General features: G+C 38.8%; 1 protein-coding gene across 2 annotated transcripts in view; it reads left to right on the plus strand.

Annotated features, from left to right (window-relative positions):
- CAPZA2 (capping actin protein of muscle Z-line subunit alpha 2) overlaps positions 1–15,818 on the plus strand; it is a 45,249-nt gene extending 29,431 nt beyond the window's left edge. Inside the window, exons 4-10 of one of the 2 annotated variants that reach the window (XM_073328154.2) lie at positions 366–429; positions 1,091–1,297; positions 3,513–3,592; positions 8,024–8,102; positions 10,175–10,246; positions 13,302–13,364; positions 14,842–15,818. In XM_073328154.2, coding sequence (XP_073184255.2) covers positions 366–429; positions 1,091–1,297; positions 3,513–3,592; positions 8,024–8,102; positions 10,175–10,246; positions 13,302–13,364; positions 14,842–14,982 — 706 coding nt within the window. In that variant the 3' untranslated portion in view covers positions 14,983–15,818. The remainder of the gene's footprint in view (positions 1–365; positions 430–1,090; positions 1,298–3,512; positions 3,593–8,023; positions 8,103–10,174; positions 10,247–13,301; positions 13,365–14,841) is intronic. The other variant, XM_073328155.2, reaches the window with a different exon arrangement.
- Positions 15,819–23,597: the final 7,779 nt, after the last annotated feature.

Genomic DNA, 23,597 nt, shown 5'->3' on the forward strand with positions numbered 1-23,597 from the left:
GTTAGGCAGCACTATATCTCTAAACTGTTGGTTAACCCTGTCAAGATTTTTGAATGGTTAATAGTCATGCCCTCTATGCTAAAAGCTTTCTGTATATATAGCAACACTATATATTAAAAATTACTTCAAAAATAGATTCCACCTTAGAGGACAGAAATTTTCATTCTCATTTGGAATAGACTTCTTGGATTCTGCACACTTTTTTTTTGTGTACGCCCGCTTTGTGTCAGCATATATATCCTGGGCACTTCAGCATACTAAACTAGTACACTATTCTGTAAAATGTCTTTACTGTGCTATAGTATAGAAGTTTATTGCAAAACAGGTGGTGTGGTAAACTTGATATGCATTTTTTTTTCTTTTAGTGCATTTGCACAGTACAATCTGGATCAGTTTACTCCAGTGAAAATTGAAGGTTATGATGAACAGGTATGGATACAGTGAAATATTAAGTCATAACAGGTTTCTTAAAGTTTAAGGAGCATGCTATGATATTAGAACTTTTTCTTTTCTTTTCTTGCAAAAATATGCATTGGGTAATATTCCAAGTTAATAACCTGTTTATAATGTAAACCATAAAGAGCTACAATATAAGCAGTGGGGGACACATGGTCTCTAATCCTGTAAGATGCAGAGTGAAGTCACCTAAACAATCTTAACTCTGCCCTATAGTTACATCATGAACGGAAAAAAACCCCTATCTTTTAAAAATTAGATTAATGTAATATAGAATTTGAAATATTATTATGCACTAATTTCATGGACACTGGAAGACCGCCATTTAATGTATGAATTCTGCATTTACTACAATGTGGGGGTAAACTAGATGAGAACTCAAGGTTTGCTGCTGTTTAATATCTGTTACATCCCCCCTCTTTGCCGCTGCTGTGCATGAACTTAGTTCACATCTTATGTTTTTAAAGCATGAGATTTGGATGAGCCTCACCTTGGCACAGTTTAGTCTTTTCCCTTTGTTCGGTGGGGTTACACAGTACTGAATGGTGTAATGATGTCAAGACCAAACTCTGTGTGAAAAAGAAATATTTTAAATAAAATAAAAGTAGGTTACAACTACAACTTTGTAATGCAGGTATTGATAACAGAACACGGTGATTTGGGCAATGGAAAATTTTTGGATCCAAAAAACAAGATAGCTTTTAAATTTGATCACTTAAGAAAGGAGGCTACTGATCCTAGGCCACATGAAGCTGAAAATGCGGTTGAGTCCTGGAGAAATTCAGTAGAAACTGCAATGAGAGCCTATGTGAAAGAACACTACCCCAGTGGTGTCTGCACAGTAAGTACTATACAGCTATGAAATGATGGGGGACTGAAGTCTCCCTTGTCTGCTTATATTTTTGTCTGCAGGAGAATATTGGTACCTGAAATACAAGACAATGTAAACACAAAGTAAAGTCTAGTACAGACATGTCCTTAAATTGACAGGTGGGAATGTCTTCGGTTTTAGTGTTCTCATTACTCACCACTCTGCACCATCTACGATCATATATTTTCTTTCTCTCCTTGTCCCCAACAACATGCTCCTGAAACTTCTGGGGGTATTGATTGTGCAGCATTAGCTACTCACTAGCCTCTTGAGACTCAGTGGTATCTCTTGTATTGCTCCAAGATCAAAATGTGTGAGAATTTAGAGTAGTCCCAAATCCTGTTCTGCTTGTGACGGCGGAGATACCTGTCTGGCTAATGTTTGATAATGTTATTGATTGATTATATTTGTTTTTCTAAATCATATTAACATTATTACTTGAATTGTTGAGAACATTTTAAGCATTGTTCATGAAGACAAAGTCTCTGCCTTGAGGAGCTATTTAAAATCTAGTCTGAATTTTGCATGGTGACTTATTTTTACTCTTATTTACACCTGCAATTAAACTCTTAATCTCAACTGGAAGAAAAGGCCAATTTGAAATCATAGCTAAATGTAATTTGGATGTGCAGTCTTGGAGAGTTGGGGAACGGGGAGAGAACTCTTCAGCACCAGTGAGTCTCTATAAAATGTAGGCAGTTCTGCAGCAACAGTCCCTTCTCTTCATCAGTTCTACATCTGTAAGGTTCCAAACATGAAGGAACTAGACTCTGAAGTACCATAAATTTTAATGAACATTGATTTGCTATATCTTCTCTAGAGAATGTGTTGTTGGTAAGAAAACAGATAATTATGGGGGTGAGTAAACCGGGATTGACGTTTCACTGTAACTAAGTGAACTCTGAGTGGAGTTAGAGATAAGGGAAAGAGACAAGGTTTGTAAGCTCAAAAGCTTGTCTCTCCCCAACAGAAATTGGTCCAATAGAAGATTTTAGAAAGACAACGTGGGTGAGGTAATATCTTTTATTGGATCAACTTCTGTTTGGTGAGAGAGACAAGCTTTCAAGCTCACCCATCTTTTGTCTCATATCCTGGGACCAACATGGCTACAGCACCACTGCAAACAATAAGGGAAAGATTCAGTTTGGAAGTGCAGTTTCTACAAACCTGCTGGGGGTAGGCCAAGTTACTATGGCTGCAGTCATCAATCTGTAAGCAAAGTGAAGAGGAGTTAACACTTTTTTTGGGGGGGTGGGGATAAGGTTTTAGGTTTAATATTTAATGCCTCTTGTAGACTGGTATGAATAAATCTGGTCTTTGGTGTGTTGCTTTAAGATACATGAAGTGTACTCATAGCCTTTTTTTGGGCTGCTTTGGAGACACAATACAAAGTTTTGGGTATAGCATGGCAAGATAAAGGAGAGAAAGCACTTTGCCCCATCCTCAGCATTTAAAAGCAAAAGTGGGTAATGGTAGCGTCATAAAAATACAACCTTTCTTCGTTGTGGATCAGACTAGCACTTGATTCTGATATCAGTCATGCTATGTGCTTTACAATTCCATTTCCTTAGATTTTTAGATCTTCTTTTTTTTCTTTTGTACCATTGTTTGCAGTGGACAAAATACTGAGGCATAGACATACTGAAACAAATATATACCTTGCTGTTGTACATTTGGTGTCTAACTGCTCTGTTTTCCTCTCCCCTAGTTAAAAGTTAAAATATCCAGTTAGACGAAGAATAGTCTGAAACCCAGCCATTGTTGCACTGTTCGTGAAGACTCGCTCATATGACCACTCATAGTTACATGGTTAAAATCCCTAGTTGCTGAGACATATCTAGTTTGTTGCTAATCTGAAAGTTTTATGTACTGCAGCATCTAAATTTTAGTTTGACCAGGTCTAATGATTTTCCAAATACTGAGTCCTTAAATTTTCCTCCTTTGTAAATCATACAAGCACTCAAGACATGGTTTAAAGCTAATTTATTGACTGCTTTTGTTTATACATAGAAATAATGGAAAGTGGTTATAAAAATAAAATTCTGTAGTGTAATGTCACTGAAGTATAGTACAATACAAGAGCTAAATATCTTTTTAAAAATCTGTCTTGCACAGGGTACTTATAATTTGGTTAAGGAATTCATTCAAAACTTGGCATGACTTTACTTTTTCATTTGCAATTAAGGTATATGGTAAAACAGTTGATGGACAGCAAACCATTATTGCATGCATAGAGAGCCATCAGTTCCAAGCAAAAAATTTTTGGTAAGTTCTTAACTGATCCTGTATTTGTTATATTTCACTATATTTAAGTAACTCTATCTATCACAATCATATCCACTCATCCTCAGTATCGGATAGTGCACCTCTTTTGATGGGAAGACGTTCCAGATCTGTTTTATGTGACTTAGAAGCTTCTATAAGGAGCTATGCAAAAAGCTTTGCTGCTAAAAGAAGCAAAATGGCAGGCTACTGATATGTTATTTTGCAGAGCATTTGGGAAATTCCCAGCCACTCTTTTGCCTGGACTTTCCAGTGATTTTTCTTACTTGCATTTTTTCTTCCTTGACCACTGTTTCAGCCACTTATTTTTAGCTTTAAGACTGTCCTTTTCTCTTAGCTGTAAGATGTCAACAAAGAAAAGCAAATTGAGGACCAGGAAATTTACGGCTATTTTCCATTGGCAGAGGAAGAAATGTCAAAGGAGACTGTTTCACTTTCTATTTCTCCTAGCCAGTCCCAGAAGCAGTCCTTTCACAGACGTAGGAGTATCTTAGGTTCACTTAGGCAATCAGTGGGGATTGGAAGCCTACTGTAGGATGTGGGCTCACTAATTTCCACCCACTTGGCATTTTTCCTTTAAACTATCAATAGCTAAGGCCTCAGTTACCCCAGAGGTACTAATGGTTCCTTTTTGTCAGAAGGGAGATGAGCAGGATTCTTTCAGTAGTAATATTTAGCCTGTGCTTCACCCAACAGCTCCTTGGTCATGAGTCATTCACCACCAATTCCTCACGAGGCAAAGGGAAGAATAATCAGTGAACCTGATCAGTGATCAAAAAACCCTCCCAGAGTCCAGCCATATACTGCCAGGCAAAACACAGTTCTGTGTCCCGTCCCGTCTCTCTCCCGCCCCCACCCCCCGGTCAGTTTTGTTCATGAAAAAGTGGGAAATTGGGAGGGGAAGGGAGCAAGACAAGCCATGACTTCTGGAAATCTGTATCCAAGCTTCTTGAGAGAGTTTTTGCTAGCAGTAATACAGAGAGCTTTTTTTTAGAAATAAGGAGAAATGTCTTGTTAGGACTTTTTCTTCATGAGTCCTCTTGGCCAGATCGGAGTCTATCGTAGAGCAACATGTGTCAAAAGGACAAGCTGTGGTGGCTAAGAAACTTCATCAGTCTTTCAAATTCTCCAGCTCTTAAAACTTTCCAGGAATTTGTTTCTCCAGGTAAAGGGAAAACCAGCTTCCTCCCCCTCTTCCTCCCCCCCCACCTCCCCCAATGAAGGAGCTATACAAAAAGTGAAAAATCCATTAGCTTTAACTTCTCCAAAAGAGTACACCAAACGAGAATGAGAAGAGTATGTTTCAGAAACTCAAGCAAAACACTTGAGATGATGCAAAATGTCATCAGTTACTATTACTTTATTTTCACAGTAGGAAAGATTTAAGAGAGAAACAAACTCAAAGCAGATATTTTTCCCATCAGTGTCAGAGGCTTTTTAATTCTTATGTACAACTCCCTGGAAGTTTTCCCATCAGAGTAGCACATTTGTTGCTATAGATATAGGTGCTCAAGCCTCATGACTAAACCTTAGAGGGCCTAAAGTCTGAGAAGCCAGGGAATTTCCAACCTCTGTCATGCTATGAAGATGAGAGACCCAAGAGTGGAATCTTGTATAATTTCCTCAAAAAAGCAGAATTAAAAATGATTAACTTTTCCTTATGTGGCTTTTTAGTGTGTGTGTGTATGTGTGTGTATATATATATAAAACACACACAATATATTTTCTGTCTGTGTGTGTTCCCTCCTGTTAATTTGTTTACTCTTCAGGATGAGGTCCCATAGTGGATGTGACTGGCAAAGAATGGAAAATGCCAGCATTTTAACTCATTTTCTCTAAATAGTCACATGCACTAGGCCTTTACCCACCAGATTTTGGCAAACAGTAAGCCAAAATCTGGTGTAAGTTGGATTTCTTTGGATTCCTCCTTTTTGCTCTGTAAAAGTTTATCTGGTTAATAACTAAAATTAAATCACACACAATTGTGTGAAGACTGTTTTGCAGCATTGGAAGTGAACTTCTGGATAGCTTCAGAAGGAGTTGGGTCTGAGTTGCGTGCAATGGTCTGCTATTATTTTTAAGGTGTTCCACCGTTAGTGGATGTAATTGTTAGAGAACACTATTTCTCTATCTCTTGTGCTATGCCCTCTTTGGTAACACGATATGCATGCACATCTTTCCATTCCCATCTACAAAAAGAGGTCTTACGTCATTAGTTCAGGAAGCCGACATTAGATATGCATAATTATTCCAGTATGCATCTGTATCAGCCAGTGAGATGATTTGGTGCAATATAATGCCTTGAAGTCTGTTCATTTAACCAGCAGAGCTGATAAAATGTTCTGACTTATGCTTACTAGCTTATAAATGTGAATTAATTTGATCTTAATGTATCTTTGGTTAGAATATATTGACATAATACTCCTTTTAGTCCAAAAATATAAGTAACATTAAGATTCCAAATGGCTGTTTGAGGCTTTTCTCTTAAAAGGAGAAATGGATACACAATACAAACAAAATTGACAAGGCTCACTAAGCTGCCCAGAACTCAGGCTACTGAGAAGCTGGAAGCCTGGAAACCCTGATAGTCATATGGTTTGCGCTGGGGCTTCAAGGGCTGCTGTGCTTCCTGCTGTAGATCAGGGAAACTAGAGGTTTTCAGAGCCTGAGTTACCAGGCTCTCCCAGCTGCATAGCAGCCAAGCTGGCAGAAAAACAGGCAGACCTGCCTAGTCCAAGAGCCAATGAAATTGACATATTCCTGTGAAATGCGTTTTAATTTTTGTCAATGGAAATTTTCCAATGGAAAATTCTGTTGGAAAACAGCTGACAGCTAGTAAATAAAATAGATTAGTAAAGACACATTGCATAAAATCATTTTAAAAAGCAGTTGAAAGCCTTTGGTATGTGTGTAACAAGCTTCTAGAAATCCTTGGTTCAGCAATGATTACACAGTAATGTTTATAACTTAAATTATGATAATGCCGTTTACACTGAAGGATGACAAGGGACTTTACAAACCATTGAAATGACTTACTTTTTCACTAAAATGTAGGCTCTGCTCGAGTGAAATATTGCAATCATTTAACAACCTGCAGAATACTAGTTACCATCCTGTAACTGTTCAGAAAGTGAAGAATATGTTCTTCACATTGAAACAAGAAGAATATTAGGTATGCAGAATGTAGTAACACAAATTAGAGTTTAGTTAGGGCACTGTGGTTAACATCTGTTTATAACTGATCCTTTGGCACTTCTTGTAGCTGCAAGATGTCAGGACCTCAGTGTTATGGCACTTGTAGCATTTCAGTGCCATTTAGCAGCCTAGCTGGGAAACTAGTGACTCAACACTGAACCAACAGCTTCTGCAGAACCTTATGCTCTCCACCCCACCCAAAGATAGCTAAGTACCTATCAAACCCTACCTTGCTTGGACTTTGAGTTCTGAAATTATAGCCTAAGGTATCATGGATTTGGACATTAACTTGTCATCTGAAATACATTCAGTGGAGCATTTCTTCATCAATTTGTGTGGATTAATTATTTGGTCATCTTAAACTGTTTTTTGGTCTCTGTATTGTTACCTTCTGAAAGGGAATAAAATCTGTAGCTAATCTTCTTGTGGAAAGTGAGTTTATGCTGTACCCAAACTGTTTGTTTCTTAAACATGCACAGAGTAGAAATTGTGGCTGTCCTAATATAGCTTTTTTTTCCTCCCTGACAGAATGATCCACTAACCTTTTCAGAAATGTATGCCTTGCAGGGAGGCAAAGTTTGAAATGTAGCCTACCTGTATTTCTGACATCTGGAAAGATACAATCTCCCCTTGAGTGGTTTGGGAAGACTATTGCATTCCTTTGTAATGGAAGGAGTGCCTACGGTTCTGGAGCTTTATATTTCTGTCAGAGCAGTCCAAAGCCTTAGCTACAGTTAACATTGTAGTGATTCATGGGTGTTTTGGTATTTTTTTAAATAAAAATGCAGATTCTAAAGCTAGTGAGCTGCAAAAAGGTGACTGTTACTGGAGATTTCCAGTAATAGAGTCTTCCTTTGCTCTAAACAGTACTCAGCTACACATGCCCAATTGACAAATAATTAATAATGAGGAACATTTTTAGAGACCAAGAAAAAGTTCCTGTTAGAATGGCTGTATGAATAAAAAATCATGCTTCGTATCCAAAAGCAGCAATAAGTGTTTCTACAGAGTCCCAGTTTTTCTCAACTGTTTGTGTCTTAAAACCATGAGTGATTTTCTTTTGTAAGAGTATTGCGTGTTTCCCATACTACCTCCCTTAGTGATTTCAAATTAAATCCAAGTGTGTCATTAGTAGTGCAAAACTAGGTGTTTGAAATTCAACATTTTATTCAAATTATTTTCCCTGCCTTATTTATAGCTGCTGTTTTTATTTTTAAGGAATGGCCGTTGGAGGTCAGAATGGAAGTTTGCAATTACCCCTTCAACCACTCAGGTGGCTGGCATCTTGAAAATTCAGGTAGGCTTATCATAAATTGTATACTTCAGCGTATAGTAGGTCTCTAGGTTTTTTTTTAACCACGGGAATCTCATGGTGATGTAGCAACAATAATAATTGTGGTACAAGAAAAAATGGAACAAATACACATTTAATTAATCATTCTGCGGTATTTTAAAATAAACTGGCATTAATTCTGTCTGTAAATAGTCATTCATGCATTCATATATATATAGTAAAAATGGATGATGGAGGGCTTTGGAGACTCATCTCATTTTGTGTGTTGTGGAGCAGGGGGTTGGGTTTTTTGTTCTGGGTTTTTGGTTTGGGGGTTTTTTTTGTTGGCTCTCTTGCCTCCTGAATCAAAAGGGTTGGTGTCTCGTCAAAGAAGGCTGGATGCAGCTTTAGGCTATTTTCTCTTGAAGGCATAGGATTAGAGGAATATACTCCTTGTTCCAAAAGTTGTATGTTGCTTCTACAATGCAAATGGAAACACTTTCTAAAAAAGGATTAAGAATCGGCATTTACACTATCAAAAAAGTCAAACATTTCCTTGAATACCGTACCAGACTTATTACAAGATCAGCCAAAGTAATGAGTACATATATACATTAGAAATCACTAACGTACGTCCTTACCAGTCCCTATGGGAAGGCAGAAACTCTTTCCCAAAAGAGTGATTGTTGGAGCCTCTACTAGAGGAATCCTAATGCCTGTGTTTTATGATTTTGCTGTGCATCATGGGCAGAGTCTATCTTTTTTTCAATAAATGTTTCTTCAACTGTATCAAATGCTCATTTTCTGATAATGAATGGCACCTTTTTCATCTGTTTAGAGGGGTAAAAAATAGAATTGATTTCCTTCTCTGTAAATTCAGCTGTGAATGAATGGTGTCAGTTATTTTTGCCACAACTGGTAAACAGATGTCCTCTTACCCTTAAAAAAAAAAAAATTCTCCTCCTCTGTTTCATTTTGGAAGTAGCATTTATATTGATACAGTGCCATTGATGTTCCTCTGTGAAAGTGATTAGAAAGGTAAACATGGATGGGCATATCCCACCATTTATTAGGTACAATTTACAGTTCAGTTGCCCATTTTTTTATCAATGAACTCTAGGGCCACAAGTGTAAAAACAAAAACAAACAAAAAAATCCTAATTTTCTGTCTCGAGGCTCAGTTCCAAGACCTTTCTCTCAGTTTCAGTTGCAAGTGCATGTGCATCATAATTTCCTTTTGATTCTGGCATTAAAGGCCACAATCCTTTTATCCTTAGCATTTTCCAAAGATTCCAGTTTAAATTGTAACGATATCCATTCCTCTTCAATACCATGTCATTTGCTGTGAATAACCTTACATCTAAGTACCTCTTTAATTTCCCATTGGTGTTTAAATCCTCCACATAGAAACCAGTGTTCAGCATTATAATCCTACATTTTCAGTGTCTTCAAATCACTCCAGTTTTTAACTCATTGACTTTATCAAGATTAGTTTTAATACCTTTAAAGAATCTAAGACTAAGACTGGTAGGACTGTAAATTGAGGGCGGGGGGGGGCGGAGTACAGTAAACCGTTGTGGGGAGAGATCAAGAGTTTCAAAACATATTCTGCTTTGTCTCCTAGTTAGGTTCCGAATATTATTGTGCAGGAGGGAATTCTTTTTAGAAAGATCACCTGGGCTTGCTTAATACAAGATGTCACACTGCCTCCAGCAAAAAGTCTGGGTGAGCAAGGAGGACAGCAATACACTGCAGTCTGAAGCTTTGCCAAAACTCTCCTTGAACAAAGTCAATCCTCGCTACTTGAGTAGCTTCCAAAAAGTCTCCTGAAGAACGACACCTTCCTGCTACCGCAAGTAGCTTGGATAAAATGAACTGTTAATTGCAAAAGAAATTCCTAGACACGAAAAGTGCTACTCTGAGCACATAAATGCTGAGCACTTCAAGTATAACTCTGCATTTCAGTGAAAATGCACCACCAGTAGCTCCCGCCCTTTCCCCAGGAAAGTGTGTTTACATATTGACTAATGTTGGCATTTTACCACCATGCTGATTCACTATCTGTCGTACTGTAATATTATTTTATTTTTGCATAGGTTCACTATTATGAAGATGGTAATGTTCAGCTAGTGAGCCATAAAGACGTACAAGATTCATTAACAGTGTCTGTAAGTTATCTTTTTATAAGATCTCATTATCTGTTTAAGTGACACATTTTTGGTATAGGTTTTGGATGTATTATTTAATATGACACTGTTAAGACTTTTGATGCTCAGCGTGAGTTCTGGCCTTTGTATTCTACACTGCAAGTGTTTTTTCTTGTATTCTACACAACAGTGCTGGTTAGACATTCTGACATAAGATACTTTCACCATTTAGAAATACGTGAATAAAATTGTACATGCAAGTAGCTAGCTAATATTTTTACATTGCGTGTACATTTAGGTATAGATGTCTTCTGTGTTCTGTGAAGTCCTCCAGAGTACTGTAATTTGAATTTGCTGCATGACTTTTTTTGCTTGTGACTTTTAAAGAAACAAGACAGATTAATTTTAGTTGTGAGATTATAGTTAGTTTAAACTGTCTGCACTTATTATTATTTATCTGCACTTACTCTAACTCTTGGTAAACTGTTAATTTTAGGTGGCTGTGTGGCTTATGGAATTATATTTTGAATGTGCAATGAGTTTGGTCTGTAGTACCTGCTGAACACACTCTCCTTCCCCTCCCAAGTATTGCCACACAATTGGCAGCATTTGCTTAGGAGAAGATGAAGGCTCTAAAAATAGCAGTGTGTTAGGGGAGAATTCCATAACTAGTGTTAGGCTATACTAGTTCAAGCTATCTGTAACCAGTGATATCAGGCCTTTGATTTCATGGACATTTAAATCCATTTCAGGGGACAGAGACAAAATTTCACATATTCTGCAGCTGAGAGGCTCCACGCCTGCTGGATACAGGCCTTATTTCTTCTTAGCTGTCCCTTTTTGATAGAGATGATTATGGTGCATTAGGGAGGAGATGCCTAAAAATAACCATTTGTGTGGAAACAGTTGCATCCTAAGGCCTGTTCACTATAGGGACTGGTGCTGTCTGAGTGCAGAATGAACTAATAATTGCTCTTAATAATAAAATACCATGACTGGTAGAAGGCATGAGGAAGTGAATAAACATATTTAGTGCTTGGAGTGTCCATTAATAAACTTGTCAATGAAATTAAATTAGCGGAAGGGAATGGAAAAAGTACATTTTGAAAGCATCTCAGATGATCATGACATGCTGATGAAGAACTGGGCTCTGAGTGCCAAACTGGATTTAACAAAACTTTGCGAATTAAAATAAATATATATTTTTAAAAAAAAAAGCAAGGCTCGCTGGCTTTCCAGTCACAATAACAGCATACAGAGTGGGGAAGTGTGGTGCTAAATGATAAAATTTCAGAAGTTGTAGACATGGAAATTATTTCTGAGTCAAGTAAAGGGACCAAACATCCTTACTTATGCTCTTTTCATCTGACAGTTGCTTCAGTGGAGACTGAGGGGACTGTTCCAACAGTGGGTCCTGTCCTGCCATATCAGTCAGATACTGAAGGACCAATCTGGACCAAGAGATTTGGTGTTTATCACTTCCTCAAACAGCCTGCCTTCCTTGCTCTTAACAGGGAGAAGGGCAACAAAATGTGTCCTCTTCAGGCATATTTAGACTTCAGGCATACAAGGCATAGAAGACAACACAGGCAAAGCCCACTGTCCTCTTGGAGAGAGCAGGAAAAGTGCCTTAGCTGTTGGGCCCCCTCCTTTTCTTCACCATGTGGCTGAGCAGCAGCTTCCTACCAGCAACAGCAGACCTGAAATGAATAATTTCAAAGCTCCCTTGCTAAAGACAGATATGAATAAGTATGCCAAATCAGTAGGGGATTCATTCAGTGTCTCTCAGCCCTCCCAACATACATGGCCTTTTTTTCTGGAAGCTGAGCAGAAGCTGTTAGTCCAGGAAAGATTGCCTGACTCAATAGAGCATATGAGGTCTCTCTTCCTTGCCTCTCTGCAGGATTCAGGCCTCTTCTTTTTCACTAAGTGGGCACCACCTCCACTGGTCTCCCCCTCTTCCTCCTCTGTAATTTCCAGGAACCTTTTTATAGCTCCACTGCTGAAGACAACTCCCATCTCTGTGGAAGCAGCTCCTCTTGCAGATCTGGAGGCTACCACCTTCTAGGCATACCCCTCAAGGAGTTAGCTTAATTTATTTCCCATAAGGTCAAATTCTGACTGGTAGAAGACAAGGAGAGAGGATTACCCATTCTTTTAGGATGGGACTCTTGGCCAAGGCGCTCTGCTAGTCTATCTAAAAATGTTGGCATTAGGATGCCCTGCTCCAGATGCACCCTTATCTCCGAGTCTCCTAAAAATGTGCAAGCTAGACCCCCAAGTTCCAGTATCCCTTATTTCTCAGCTCAGCTCAGCAGTAGCCTCTTGCTGGAAATCCTCTTGGAGCTCTGATCAATTGTTCATATTCTTAAGGTTGCCCTGTGTAAACTGAGTTTTATGGTAAAGATTAAACATTTTAACACCCTTGTTTTACAATATTTTTAGAGACTTATTTTTCACTTCTGTTGAATAATCAAATATGTTATAGTACGAGTACTTTCAAATGCATCTCTCTACAGTCTTGTTATTGTTATTAGTCTTTGCCAATAATTTTGGCAAAAATAACTGGAGAAGGGCTCAATGAGATCTGCTTGTTTTGGTATGTACTATCCTTAGCTGTTTAAATGGCTCTATATTCTCTTGCCCACAGGTATTTAATAGCCGTGGCTTCCATAAATGGTTCTATAGTGACTTGCCCACAAGTAACTAGACAGTGATACTGCTGCAAATTTTCTTAAGATTCACTAGTTTTTCCTCTTTCCAGTAATGAGCTTAGTTTATACTTAAGGACTATAGAGATATGCAGCACCAAGGCATAACTCAGACATTCAAAATATAGTACCAAAGAGAAAATGGAGTTACTCAGGCTTTAGGAAGCACAAAGTTTTTCAGATTGAGGCTTGAACTGAATAACACTTGTTATGAAAGCCCAATTAATCTATTATAGACTTTCTGGCTATTGGAGGCTACTTTAAGCATCTTATAATTGCAGGAGAAGTATAATTCACTGACAGCTTTTTTAGGGTTGTTACATTTTAGAGTTACTTAATTTGAAAACAAATCCTTTCTTCCCTAGAACGAAGCCCAAACAGCAAAGGAATTTATAAAAATTGTAGAGGCTGCAGAAAATGAGTATCAGGTATGACTTCTGAAACATCCAAAATCTATTACTCATATGTAAAACAATGCGTAATTTCACCTAATATTGTGTACACTTAGACTGAGTACGAAAACTCATGTAATATTACTGAAGTAGGAAAACTGGCTTTTGTAAGTGAATGCAGTTTTGGTATTTCATTTCAATTTTAAGGATTATTGCTATAATACCGTTCATTTTATAACTTTAAGAAACAGAGTCAAGACAGTCTAATTGTGCTGATAGCTAGAGTGCAGAACTAAAACTTCTCTGTTACCCGCATTTCCTGCTCCCAGTCCTTCTGGTTGTTCCACCTACTTGTTGCGTCTTGTTTTAAATTAGACTGTGAGCTTTTTGAGGGCAGATTTTTTTGTCAGTATAGCACAGTGGGACGCTGAGTTTCACTAGAGTTTCTAGGCACAAGTGTAATCCACATTATTTCATTTCAGAAGTGCACAACCTCTTATGAAAGGCAAGTCCACAGTTAAATACTCTGATTGGATGGACACATCTTGATATGTAGATAATATTTCACCAGAGCAAGAAGTTCACATTTTGGTGGAAATTTCCATCTAAGCAAATCAGAACCTCACCTTATTTGAATAAGACAAGTATTTCAAATGGATGAGGTTTATAGAGTTTGCAAAATATAACTGTTCTAGGAGCCATTTGTGGAAATTTGAGTTCCATGTTCATTAAACTTTTGATCTAAGGGATCACTTTCAGGCACGAAATTATATCCCACTTGTGCTTTTTAGCAAAATAACACTGTACACTTTAAATTCAGATGACTAAAAGTGTTACTTGTAGTGCTTACACGTATTTAGTCTTGGAATGATTGGATTTTTATCATTAAGCATTGATTTCACAAACAAATATTTCCATCAATAATCAAAATTTACTGCGAGGCAAAGGAAGAATAATGCTGCTTGAGAATTTGAGTTTGATTTAAAGATATTTACTTGGCATATTTTTGATGTGATGTAAGCAATTTGTTTAACAGTTATAAAGCTTTAATTTTTTGAATCTCAGCATCTGCTGTCATTAATTTCCTACAACTGAAAATTTAAATCAACTTTTTAAAAATGCTTTAAAATATACATTGATATTATCAGTTTGAATTTTTTAATTCTACTGACCCTAAATGTAGTGTATGTGCAAACTGATCACCCCCATAGGGGGGGAAAAAAGTGAAAGGTTATGGTCTATGGTAATGCTGTTAGCTCTCAAAACCTATATTTAACTTTCAAAACCAAGACAGAGTTTGGGCTCCCATTTGACAGCTTACTGAAAACATGTGTGATCTTAATTTTTTTAGACTGCATAATTTTAGTAAGACTTAAGAACAGGAGGCAACAGGTTACACATTATCCTGTGATTATTTGAATTATCTGTATACGTATGCCACTGTTTCAGTTATTTTCTTTTTTCCAGTGTAGTTTTGTTTTGAATAATTCTAACTCTTTGCTCTGTTTAACAGACTGCTATCAGTGAGAATTATCAAACTATGTCAGACACTACTTTCAAGGCCTTACGTCGACAATTGCCAGTTACCCGCACTAAGATTGACTGGAACAAGATCCTTAGCTACAAGATTGGAAAAGAGATGCAGAATGCTTAAGAAAAACATTGCATGACTGGATAATTTTAGTGTTCTTTCTTTTCAAATAAAAAGTATTTGGAACTGTTGTCACCCAGTCAGCATGGGCTTTTGCCATTGAAAAATCACTGTAAGTACTTTGGTTAGAGCACAAAGCTTAACGAATGAACCTTTTTTTGTTTGGTTTTTTTTCAGTTTGTTTCCTTTTTCTCAGAGGGTCGCAAAATCAATATAGCTGAAAACCTTCCTCTAGAGTTTCTGTTGTTCCTTTACTTTTTTTATAATGAAAAGACCATGCCTTTAGATTTCCATTTAAAATTAAGAACGGTTTAAAAAATATTTTTGCATACAATAACTCTCTTGCTTTCATATGAAGTGAGCAACTTCTGAAATTTGCTGGATTCCTTGAAGATTTCAGTAGTGTACATTTCTAGTTCAAGGCTCATGATGGATTTAGCCATCTGTGCTGCTGTAGAAATCATCCAGCCCTTCATTGGATGCAAGATTGGGGAAAGCATTGTCTATTTTAAGTATCTTAAAACCTTTCAAAATACTTATTCAGCTGGCTCAGTGTTAACTTTTTTAAACAAGGCCACGGTCTTATGCTGTTTGAAGATTTTGAAATTAAATAAAGTACTTATTTCAGAAATGCATTTAATGCTTTATTCCTGACAGTTACTTAATGAGTTCAGATTCCATCTGCCAGAGTTATTTTTATCATACAGCCACAAATGTAATATAACAAGGCATATTGTAATATATAATCCTGTACTCATTACCATGTCTCTGTTTTTTTTTTTCTTGGATTGAAATGTACTAAAATTCAATGTGACATTAAAATGCAGATTTTCTATTTATTTGAGTAGCAAATCAATTACTGATTGATCCTGTTGTGTGGTGTTTTTAAAAATATGGACATTGCCTAAAACTGATATTTTCGCTTTGAAACTTGGTCGCTTACTGGTTGCAATTAGAAATGCTGGGTACGTATATGGTTTGCTGTAATAGCACATTTCTCCATCTCCCCATTTGTAAGATGCATGCTCATAATATTACTCTCTACTAAGGACTGCTTGAAGTTCTTAGCTTATAATAACTTACTTTTTGCTGTAGGGAATAGAAGAGATTTAGGTGCCTGTGAAGACCAAAACGAATCTCAATCTGCTAGAGGGGAATCCTTTCCTTGTGTGCTGCAGTTGTTTTGGGATTGAAGTGTTTTTTAGGTTAAAAAAAGAGACCCTGCAAAGAACAAGGTATGCAGTCAAACATTTCAGCAGTTTGAAATATATAGGGTTTCTTTTTAAAAACCTGCATAAAAAGAATCTTGTTTTTTTTTAAAAAAGGTGTGATGTGTCAAGAATGGTATTTTGAAAATCTAACTTTTTAACCACTAATTAAGTGAGAAATAATTGGATTTTTATAGCTGTTAAGCTTTACTTAAATTGTGGGAATTCTTGTAGACAATAAGTGTGGTGTGAATTAATGCACGCACTCCTGGAAGATGCTCAGATACAAGAATGAGCACAGTATCAAAACCTGAACAGAATTCTCATTTGTTTACAGCATGATGACCCAATCACTTCTGTTTTAAGTCGTAGTTCATGGTATAGTAAGAGAAGTATGATGGATGTAGGCTTATGCAAACTAATCACAGTAATGATTAAGGTGGCACACCTTATTTGTCTTTCTGTGGAAGGGTATATAACTGTTAGTAACTTCAAGAATTCAAGCTCTGCAACTCTACAATATTGAGACTGTAGAAGAGCTGATTTTCCTCAGCTGCATACTCTTTCAAAACTTAACTGATAGGCAGAACTCTATCTGAATACTATATTGAAAATATACTGCAAACTAGCTGTATTGTTCAATAAACACTGGCAGGATAATAGCTTATAGCAGCTGCAACTGAACAATGATTTATTGTACAACAAATCTGCAATCCCTTTTTAAGATCTATATACAAATTTTACAGCATTTTTTTTTTTGACATACTTGCTGATTAGAAGAACCGGAGAAGGGGAGGTGACTGGATGGTTCAGGGGAATTGTTAGGCTCCAGACCGTTGTTGTCTTTTTTTCATTTCTAGGTCATTGGTTTGTGTGGTCTAGGTCAGTGGTTTTCAAACTGCGGTTCATGACCCAGTACTGGGTCACGGAATGTAAAGCACTGGTTCACGGCAGCTCTGGTCAGCCCTGCTGACCGGGCCGTTATAAGTCCCATCGGCGGTGCTGCCCGGCTAAGGCAGGCTAGTCCCTTCCTGTTCTGACACTGCGCTGTGCCCTGGAAGTGGCCAGCAGCAGGTCTGACTCCTAGGTGAGGGGGCCACGGGGCTCCATGTGCTGCCTGAGCACTGGCTCCGCACTCCATTGGCCAGTTGCTGGCCAATGGGAGCTTGTGGGGGGCACTGCCTGCAGGTGAAAGCTGCACAGAGCTGCTTGCACACCTCCACCTAGGAGCCAGACCTGCTCCTGGCCGCTTCCGGGGCGCAGCATGGTCTGCGGTGCCAGGACAGGCAGGAAGCCTGCTTTAGCACCCCTCTGCGCCACTGACCGGGAGCCACCCAAAGTAAGCCCGCGCCCCTTCCTGCACCCTAAACCCCTCATCCCTGGCCCTAGCCCAGAGCCCTGCCCCCCTCCTATACCTTAACCTCCTGCCCCAGCCCAGAGCTCCCACACCCTGAACCCTCATTCCCAGCCCCACTCCACAGCCCTCACCCCCACACTTCAATCCTCTGCCCCAACCCTAAGCCCCTCCCACGCCCCAGCCCCCTCATCCCCAGCTCTGTTGGGTCTCGGACATCAACAATTTACTTCAACTAGGTCGTCAGAAAAAAAGTTTAAAAACCACTGATCTAGGGCAAGGATCCATGACTTAGTAGTGACCTATCTAAAATCAGCTTTTGATTTCAGTTCCTAGTACACAGACACCCATAAAAATTGTCCTTTTTGTTTGGGAAGAACCACCAAGGAGTGAATAACCACAGATAGCTCACTAACACCTTGCCCTCTGATGTGGTCTCGTCAGGATCAGACATATTGGAGAAATCGTGAGTAGGCAGAGCATTAGCAATGCAGTCTTGCTGTGTGAATTTCAGACTTTGGCTGTTCCTCCAACATGCTAATTTTTACTTTGTAATTTGCAACCATGTGTAATAACATTGTATGTTTGTTCACTTCAGTTACACATTGTACCTAATATGCCATCAATGGGGTCTATGATGTCACTAAGTGTAGCAGATATTTTAGTTGCTTTTCTCAAATGGGACAGGTTCAGAATTGCTAAATTCTCTTCAGATTCTGCCACATACCTGCAGGATGGCTTTGAATGGCACTTCACCTCTGTATCTTTCTCTGTCTGTAAAATGGAGATAATACTTGGCTACCTCACAGGCTTTTGAATATTCATCAGAACAACATGAAGTAGCCTTGCGGGAGTGTGGTAATAGACTTAATGTGTATTGTTCTTTTTCTCACAGGACTTCTACTTTTGGAATATAAAGAATCAAACTTGCTTTGTATAGGGCTATGTGAATATATTAGAAACACTTACAGTTGATAGTGACTTGTAAAAAAAAACAATGTTCATGCTTTTTCCTTGGTTACATGCCACTTAGTGCAGTTTTTGCAGCTCTGGCATTATGCCATCTGCTGGTTGTACATTTATTTTTCACTTCCATTAAGAGCTCAGTAATATCTCTGTATAATCTACAGTAGGACAGTCCCTCCTTCAGTCACGTTTACCTTTATATGCATTAGTTTGTGTTCAGCTACACTCGACCTCTGGCCAGTTCACAACAGCTCATTTTTGTATGTCCTGCTTAAAACTGATGAGCATACATGATGGAATAATCTATGTATCATTGTAAATTGCACACTGTAGTGTGCCAACAACCAACCTTCATATTGATGATCCCATATCCCTGTGCCAGTCCGTGTGTGACATGAGCATGTCATACATGTAGCTGGCAATAAGTAGATGCTTATAAGTAGAGGCTTAACTTTGTTCCTTGTGTCCATGCCAAGTGTGATGAATGTGGCAGTACTAGCCTCATACTTCAGAAATAAAAACTTATCTGTATCAGGGAAAGGCTATGCCACCTTAGTAGGAAAGAGTGAAACTGCATCCAATGAAGTGAGCTGTAGCTCACGAAAGCTCATGCTCAAATAAATTGGTTAGTCTCTAAGGTGCCACAAGTACTCCTTTTCTTTTTGGATATACAGACTAACACGGCTGCTACTCTGAAACCTGAAACTATTCTGAGTACCATAAAGCCAGTCTGCCTACAATCATAGACTAGATTTGGATTATTTGTTCAAAAAGCTTGCAGTTTTTCCTTGGAATGCAAGTGTCAAGGCTATACAATTAAAAAAAACCAAAACCCTAACCTCATTGAAAATGGGTAGTAATTAGTCTCTATTTGTAACTCCTGCACCTAACTGTCCATTCCCACTCAGATTTCTCCTCATTGTTCTGTGTGAGGTGCAGGGAAAGAAGTAGTTTTCTTCTCCACTTCAGAAAAGCACCTAAAATGAAACATAACAGATGTACTCTAATTCCCTAGCAGCGTGGTGGCTCCTGATTACTGCTACTGCCACCAATGTGGATACCCCACATGTAGAGAGGCTTCTGGGTTTTGGTGGTGGGGAACAGTGTTACACAGGTGATGGTTAGTGGGACGGGCAGAGTATGATCAGATCCAAGTATTATGGGACAAAGGAGAACCTGCACTTCAGAGAAACTTAAGTGAGGCTGGGGAGACTGAAAAAAAATGTGATAATTGCATTCTTGGCTATGAATTTGTATCTATAACTTAGTTTAGTCAGATAAAGCAACACAATTTAAAGTATATTAATGGCTCTTCTCCCACTTGTCTTTCCTTGCTAAGCTGAAACTATGCAGCTGCAAGTCTGTTCTTGTGGAGTGTCGTCCCCCCCCCCAAATGCTTGGGTCCAGAGGAGCATGCAAGATTTATAATCTGAACAGTTCTAGTTTGAAATCACTCAGTGAAAAGAAATCAAATAATTCTCAGCTAACCTGTAGCTTGTAAAGCTGTTGACAGAAGCAATGTTCATACTAAAAAAAATCTGAATGCAAAGTATGACAACTCATAATCATGGTGTTCAGTTGATTTGTATTTTACTACTAAAAGAAATAAGCATTTCTGTTGGTGAGCGTATGGACTATTGTTAGAGCTCATTACTGTTGTAATTCTTTAAGTTTCTGCTCAGTAAGAATTGCTAAGAATGCCTTTTGTTTTGAAATATGTAGTCTCCAATACTGAAATATATATTACTTTTTAATTTTAGTAATGTTATCACATATTGAAGATTGTTTTAACAGATAGAGACTAAAATGACCGTTGAAGCAAAATGAGAATTATGTCCCAAATGAAGTAAACCACCATTGTGAGATGATCAACTAGCAAGAAATAAGCCATAACCTACAGTTTGCTTGTGCTTTATACCTGATCTTTAGGGGTAGAAACTGAAGTGTAATATGGGGAGGAATGTTTTGTTGAACCAGCAACCTAAACTATCTACTTAGTACCATAATGGCAGACTAATAGCCTTAAATACAGAACGGAGTACTATTAAAGTTGTAACTTCATGTATGACATTTTAAAGAAAAGGATAAACCCGTAATCCAACGTAGAAGAAAAAATATCAAGTACGATGTCATTAGCATTTTTGTATGGTAACTAGTAAAATGCAGCCATTCCAGTCCAATGGGTGTGCTGTTGATTTAAGCTATGGCTACACTAGAGAGCTTACAGCTGCACTGCTGTAGAGCTGCTAGTGCAGACGCCCGAAGCCTATGGGAGGGAGCTCTCCTGTTCATTTAATTAATCCACCCCAATGAGTGGCGGTAGCTATGACTATGGGAGAAGCTCTCCTGCTGACGCTTAGGTTGGTGTACCTTATGTCACTCATGGGGGTGGCTTATTCACACCCCATAGCGACATAAGTTATATTGACCTAAGCTGTAGTGTAGCCCTAGCCTAAATTAGTGAGAGCATAATCAGGCCTCCACTGTCCTGGGCTTAGTGGAGGCAAGCAAGCATCTAACATAACAGCCATCCTTTTATAAAGCTGCTTGAAAATGTCATAAGGGCAGTGAATCAGGTTCGTCATTCAAACTTTCCTATCTCTTGTCCCGTTTCGCCCCCCCCAGCTTTGTCATTTAAAAGTTTTATTTAAGATTTTCAGAAGCAGAAAAAGCTAAACTTCAGCTAAAATAAGCTGAAAGTACTTCACTACTACTATTTGAGCAGTACAGGAGGAACAAAATGTGTTTAGAAACATTTCCCTCTGTACTGGTTTGGTACTTCAGTGGCTCCTATTCATAAAGAATTCATCTCTATCTTGGGCAGTAATGCAGGAGAGCTATCCCTGGAGAAGAGATGGGTGCGGGGGGGGGGGGCTGAGAAGCAGAAGAGGGTGGAGGTGGGCTGTGTTTTGAACTGGATTATCTCCATCACTCCATATGCTGTGGCAAATTATCTGTAAAGGAAAGAATTGAAGGGAGGAAATGCGGAGTGGAATACGCTGACGGTCAACCTGTCAAATTTGAGGCCCTGTGTGGGTTAAGGACAAATGAACAGCAAAAGAACTTGGCTGTTAGTGTCTCTTCTCTTCTGTTGCGGTTGAGAGGGCTGAAGAGGAGGCAGCTGTGTGGCTGGGAGCAGACCCAGCCAGAAACACCATAGAAGTACTGAGAAGGCAACAGGAAGCCAAGAACAGCCAGAGAAGCACTTGTAATGTGACCTTGAGAGAGAGCTGAGAAACAGCTTTTTGGATAGAATGCTGGCTGGAAAAAAGCCATGGAATATTAAGTAAGGAAACTACTGTTTGATTCCTACTGTGTTCAGGGAAACAGGACTTTTCATATATTTGGTCTACACTACAGAGTTAGGTAGACTCAAGACAGCTGATGACCTAAGTGTCTACACTAAAAATTTGCTCCTGCTGATGTAACTGCCCCGCTACACCGACTTAACTCCACCTCCATCAGAGGTGTAGAGTCAGCACTAGCTAGGTTGGTGCAGTTAGGTCGATGCAGTGTCAGTATAGACTTACATCGACTGTTACTGGCTTTCAGAATCCATCCCGCAATGCCCTGCACTGACAGTAGAGTCAGTACAAATGCTCCTGGTGATGAGCACCATCAACGCAAGGAGCATAGTGTGGCCACGCAAAAACAATTTAATTACTGACATCAACATACAGCTTCTGAACTTAAGTTGACTCAATTTTGTAGTGTAGACATGCCCTGAGGGAGCCCTACATCAACTCAATGGTTAGAGCACCCGCCTGCAAGGCAACAGACCCCCTGTTCAAAGCCTTTCTCCCTCTGATAGAGGGGGGGGAATTGGAGTTGGGTGTCCCACATCTCAGACAAGTGTGCTGAAAGTTGAGATGGGCACCACCACCTCCTCTGGCCATTTCCCTCAAGAAACATCTAAGGTGCCTAAGCTGCCTGATTCCAGGATTCCTGTTTGCGGAACCCTGACAGAGAGAATTCCTCCCTGCAGCCTGGAATTAGGTGCCTATCTCTCAGGTGTGGGGAGGAGGGAGTGCTTTAGGACATTTTGATATCTCCCAGTGTGTATTGACAGGACAGATGGAAAGTTAAGGTAAGCGCTGTATGTGTTAATTGCATGAATTTTGGAAAGAAAAGTCAATGGGAGACATGCTTCACTACAGGTGTACTAAAGAAACTAGCAAGGCTTCACTAACTGAATAACCACACTGAACATTTTATTCCTCACAAAAAGATGAAATATTTCATGCCCAGAAAAGTCGGTGTCCCTTCTACCTTCCCCATCCTCCAAATTTCTTTCAGTAAAGTAAACTTTGGCTTCTCTCAAAGGCAAGGGTTTGAGAGACTGATTTATTATTCTTCCTCTCAACCTAAAATGGGGAGGGAGAAAACGCTTCTGGTTCCTCTCCAGTCTTTCAGCCATCTGTCTCTGCCTCCTTTCTCCTGTGCATCCCCAAAGGCAAATGAGGCTGCAGAATGTGTATGGAGACGCCAAATTCTGATTTTCCAAGAGCTCTTTTTGACCAAAGGCCACCCTTGCTTTCGTTATTTCTTTTAGTCCTAAGCATGCACATCCTCATTGGCTCCATACAGCTCCTGGGTTTTATGGCGGGAACAGGGTTTATCATAAAATACTCCACAGAATACATGGCTCAACATGATTGACAAGAAATATGTAAATGCTGCTGGCTAATACTTTGGTGGGGGGCTTTCAAGAAAACTTCAGTGTGCTTTAGTAAGTAATATTGGGGGGTTCATTGGTTGACAGACTACCTGAGAAATGTGAGTGCCCCAGGTGAAATTCCCACTTGGTTCTAAACAAACAAAAAAGGATGAAAATATTATAATGTATATTTTAAGCCTGAAAAGGGGTTTGTCTGATTTTTTTTTTTTAAAAAAAACAAAACAAAACAAGTGCAATGCTTTTTTCTGATTTAAGAAAAAAAAAATTTCAGTCACAAATTTAATTAACACATTTTATTTATTTAACAAGCATCATCAGCATGGAAGCATGTCCACTGGAATGGTGGCTGAAGCATGAAGGGGCATACAAATGTTTAGCATATCTTTACAGTGATCAGATGTCCTGATTTTAT

Source organism: Lepidochelys kempii, chromosome 1, assembly GCF_965140285.1.
Source record: "Lepidochelys kempii isolate rLepKem1 chromosome 1, rLepKem1.hap1, whole genome shotgun sequence".
NCBI lineage: Eukaryota > Metazoa > Chordata > Testudines > Cheloniidae > Lepidochelys > Lepidochelys kempii.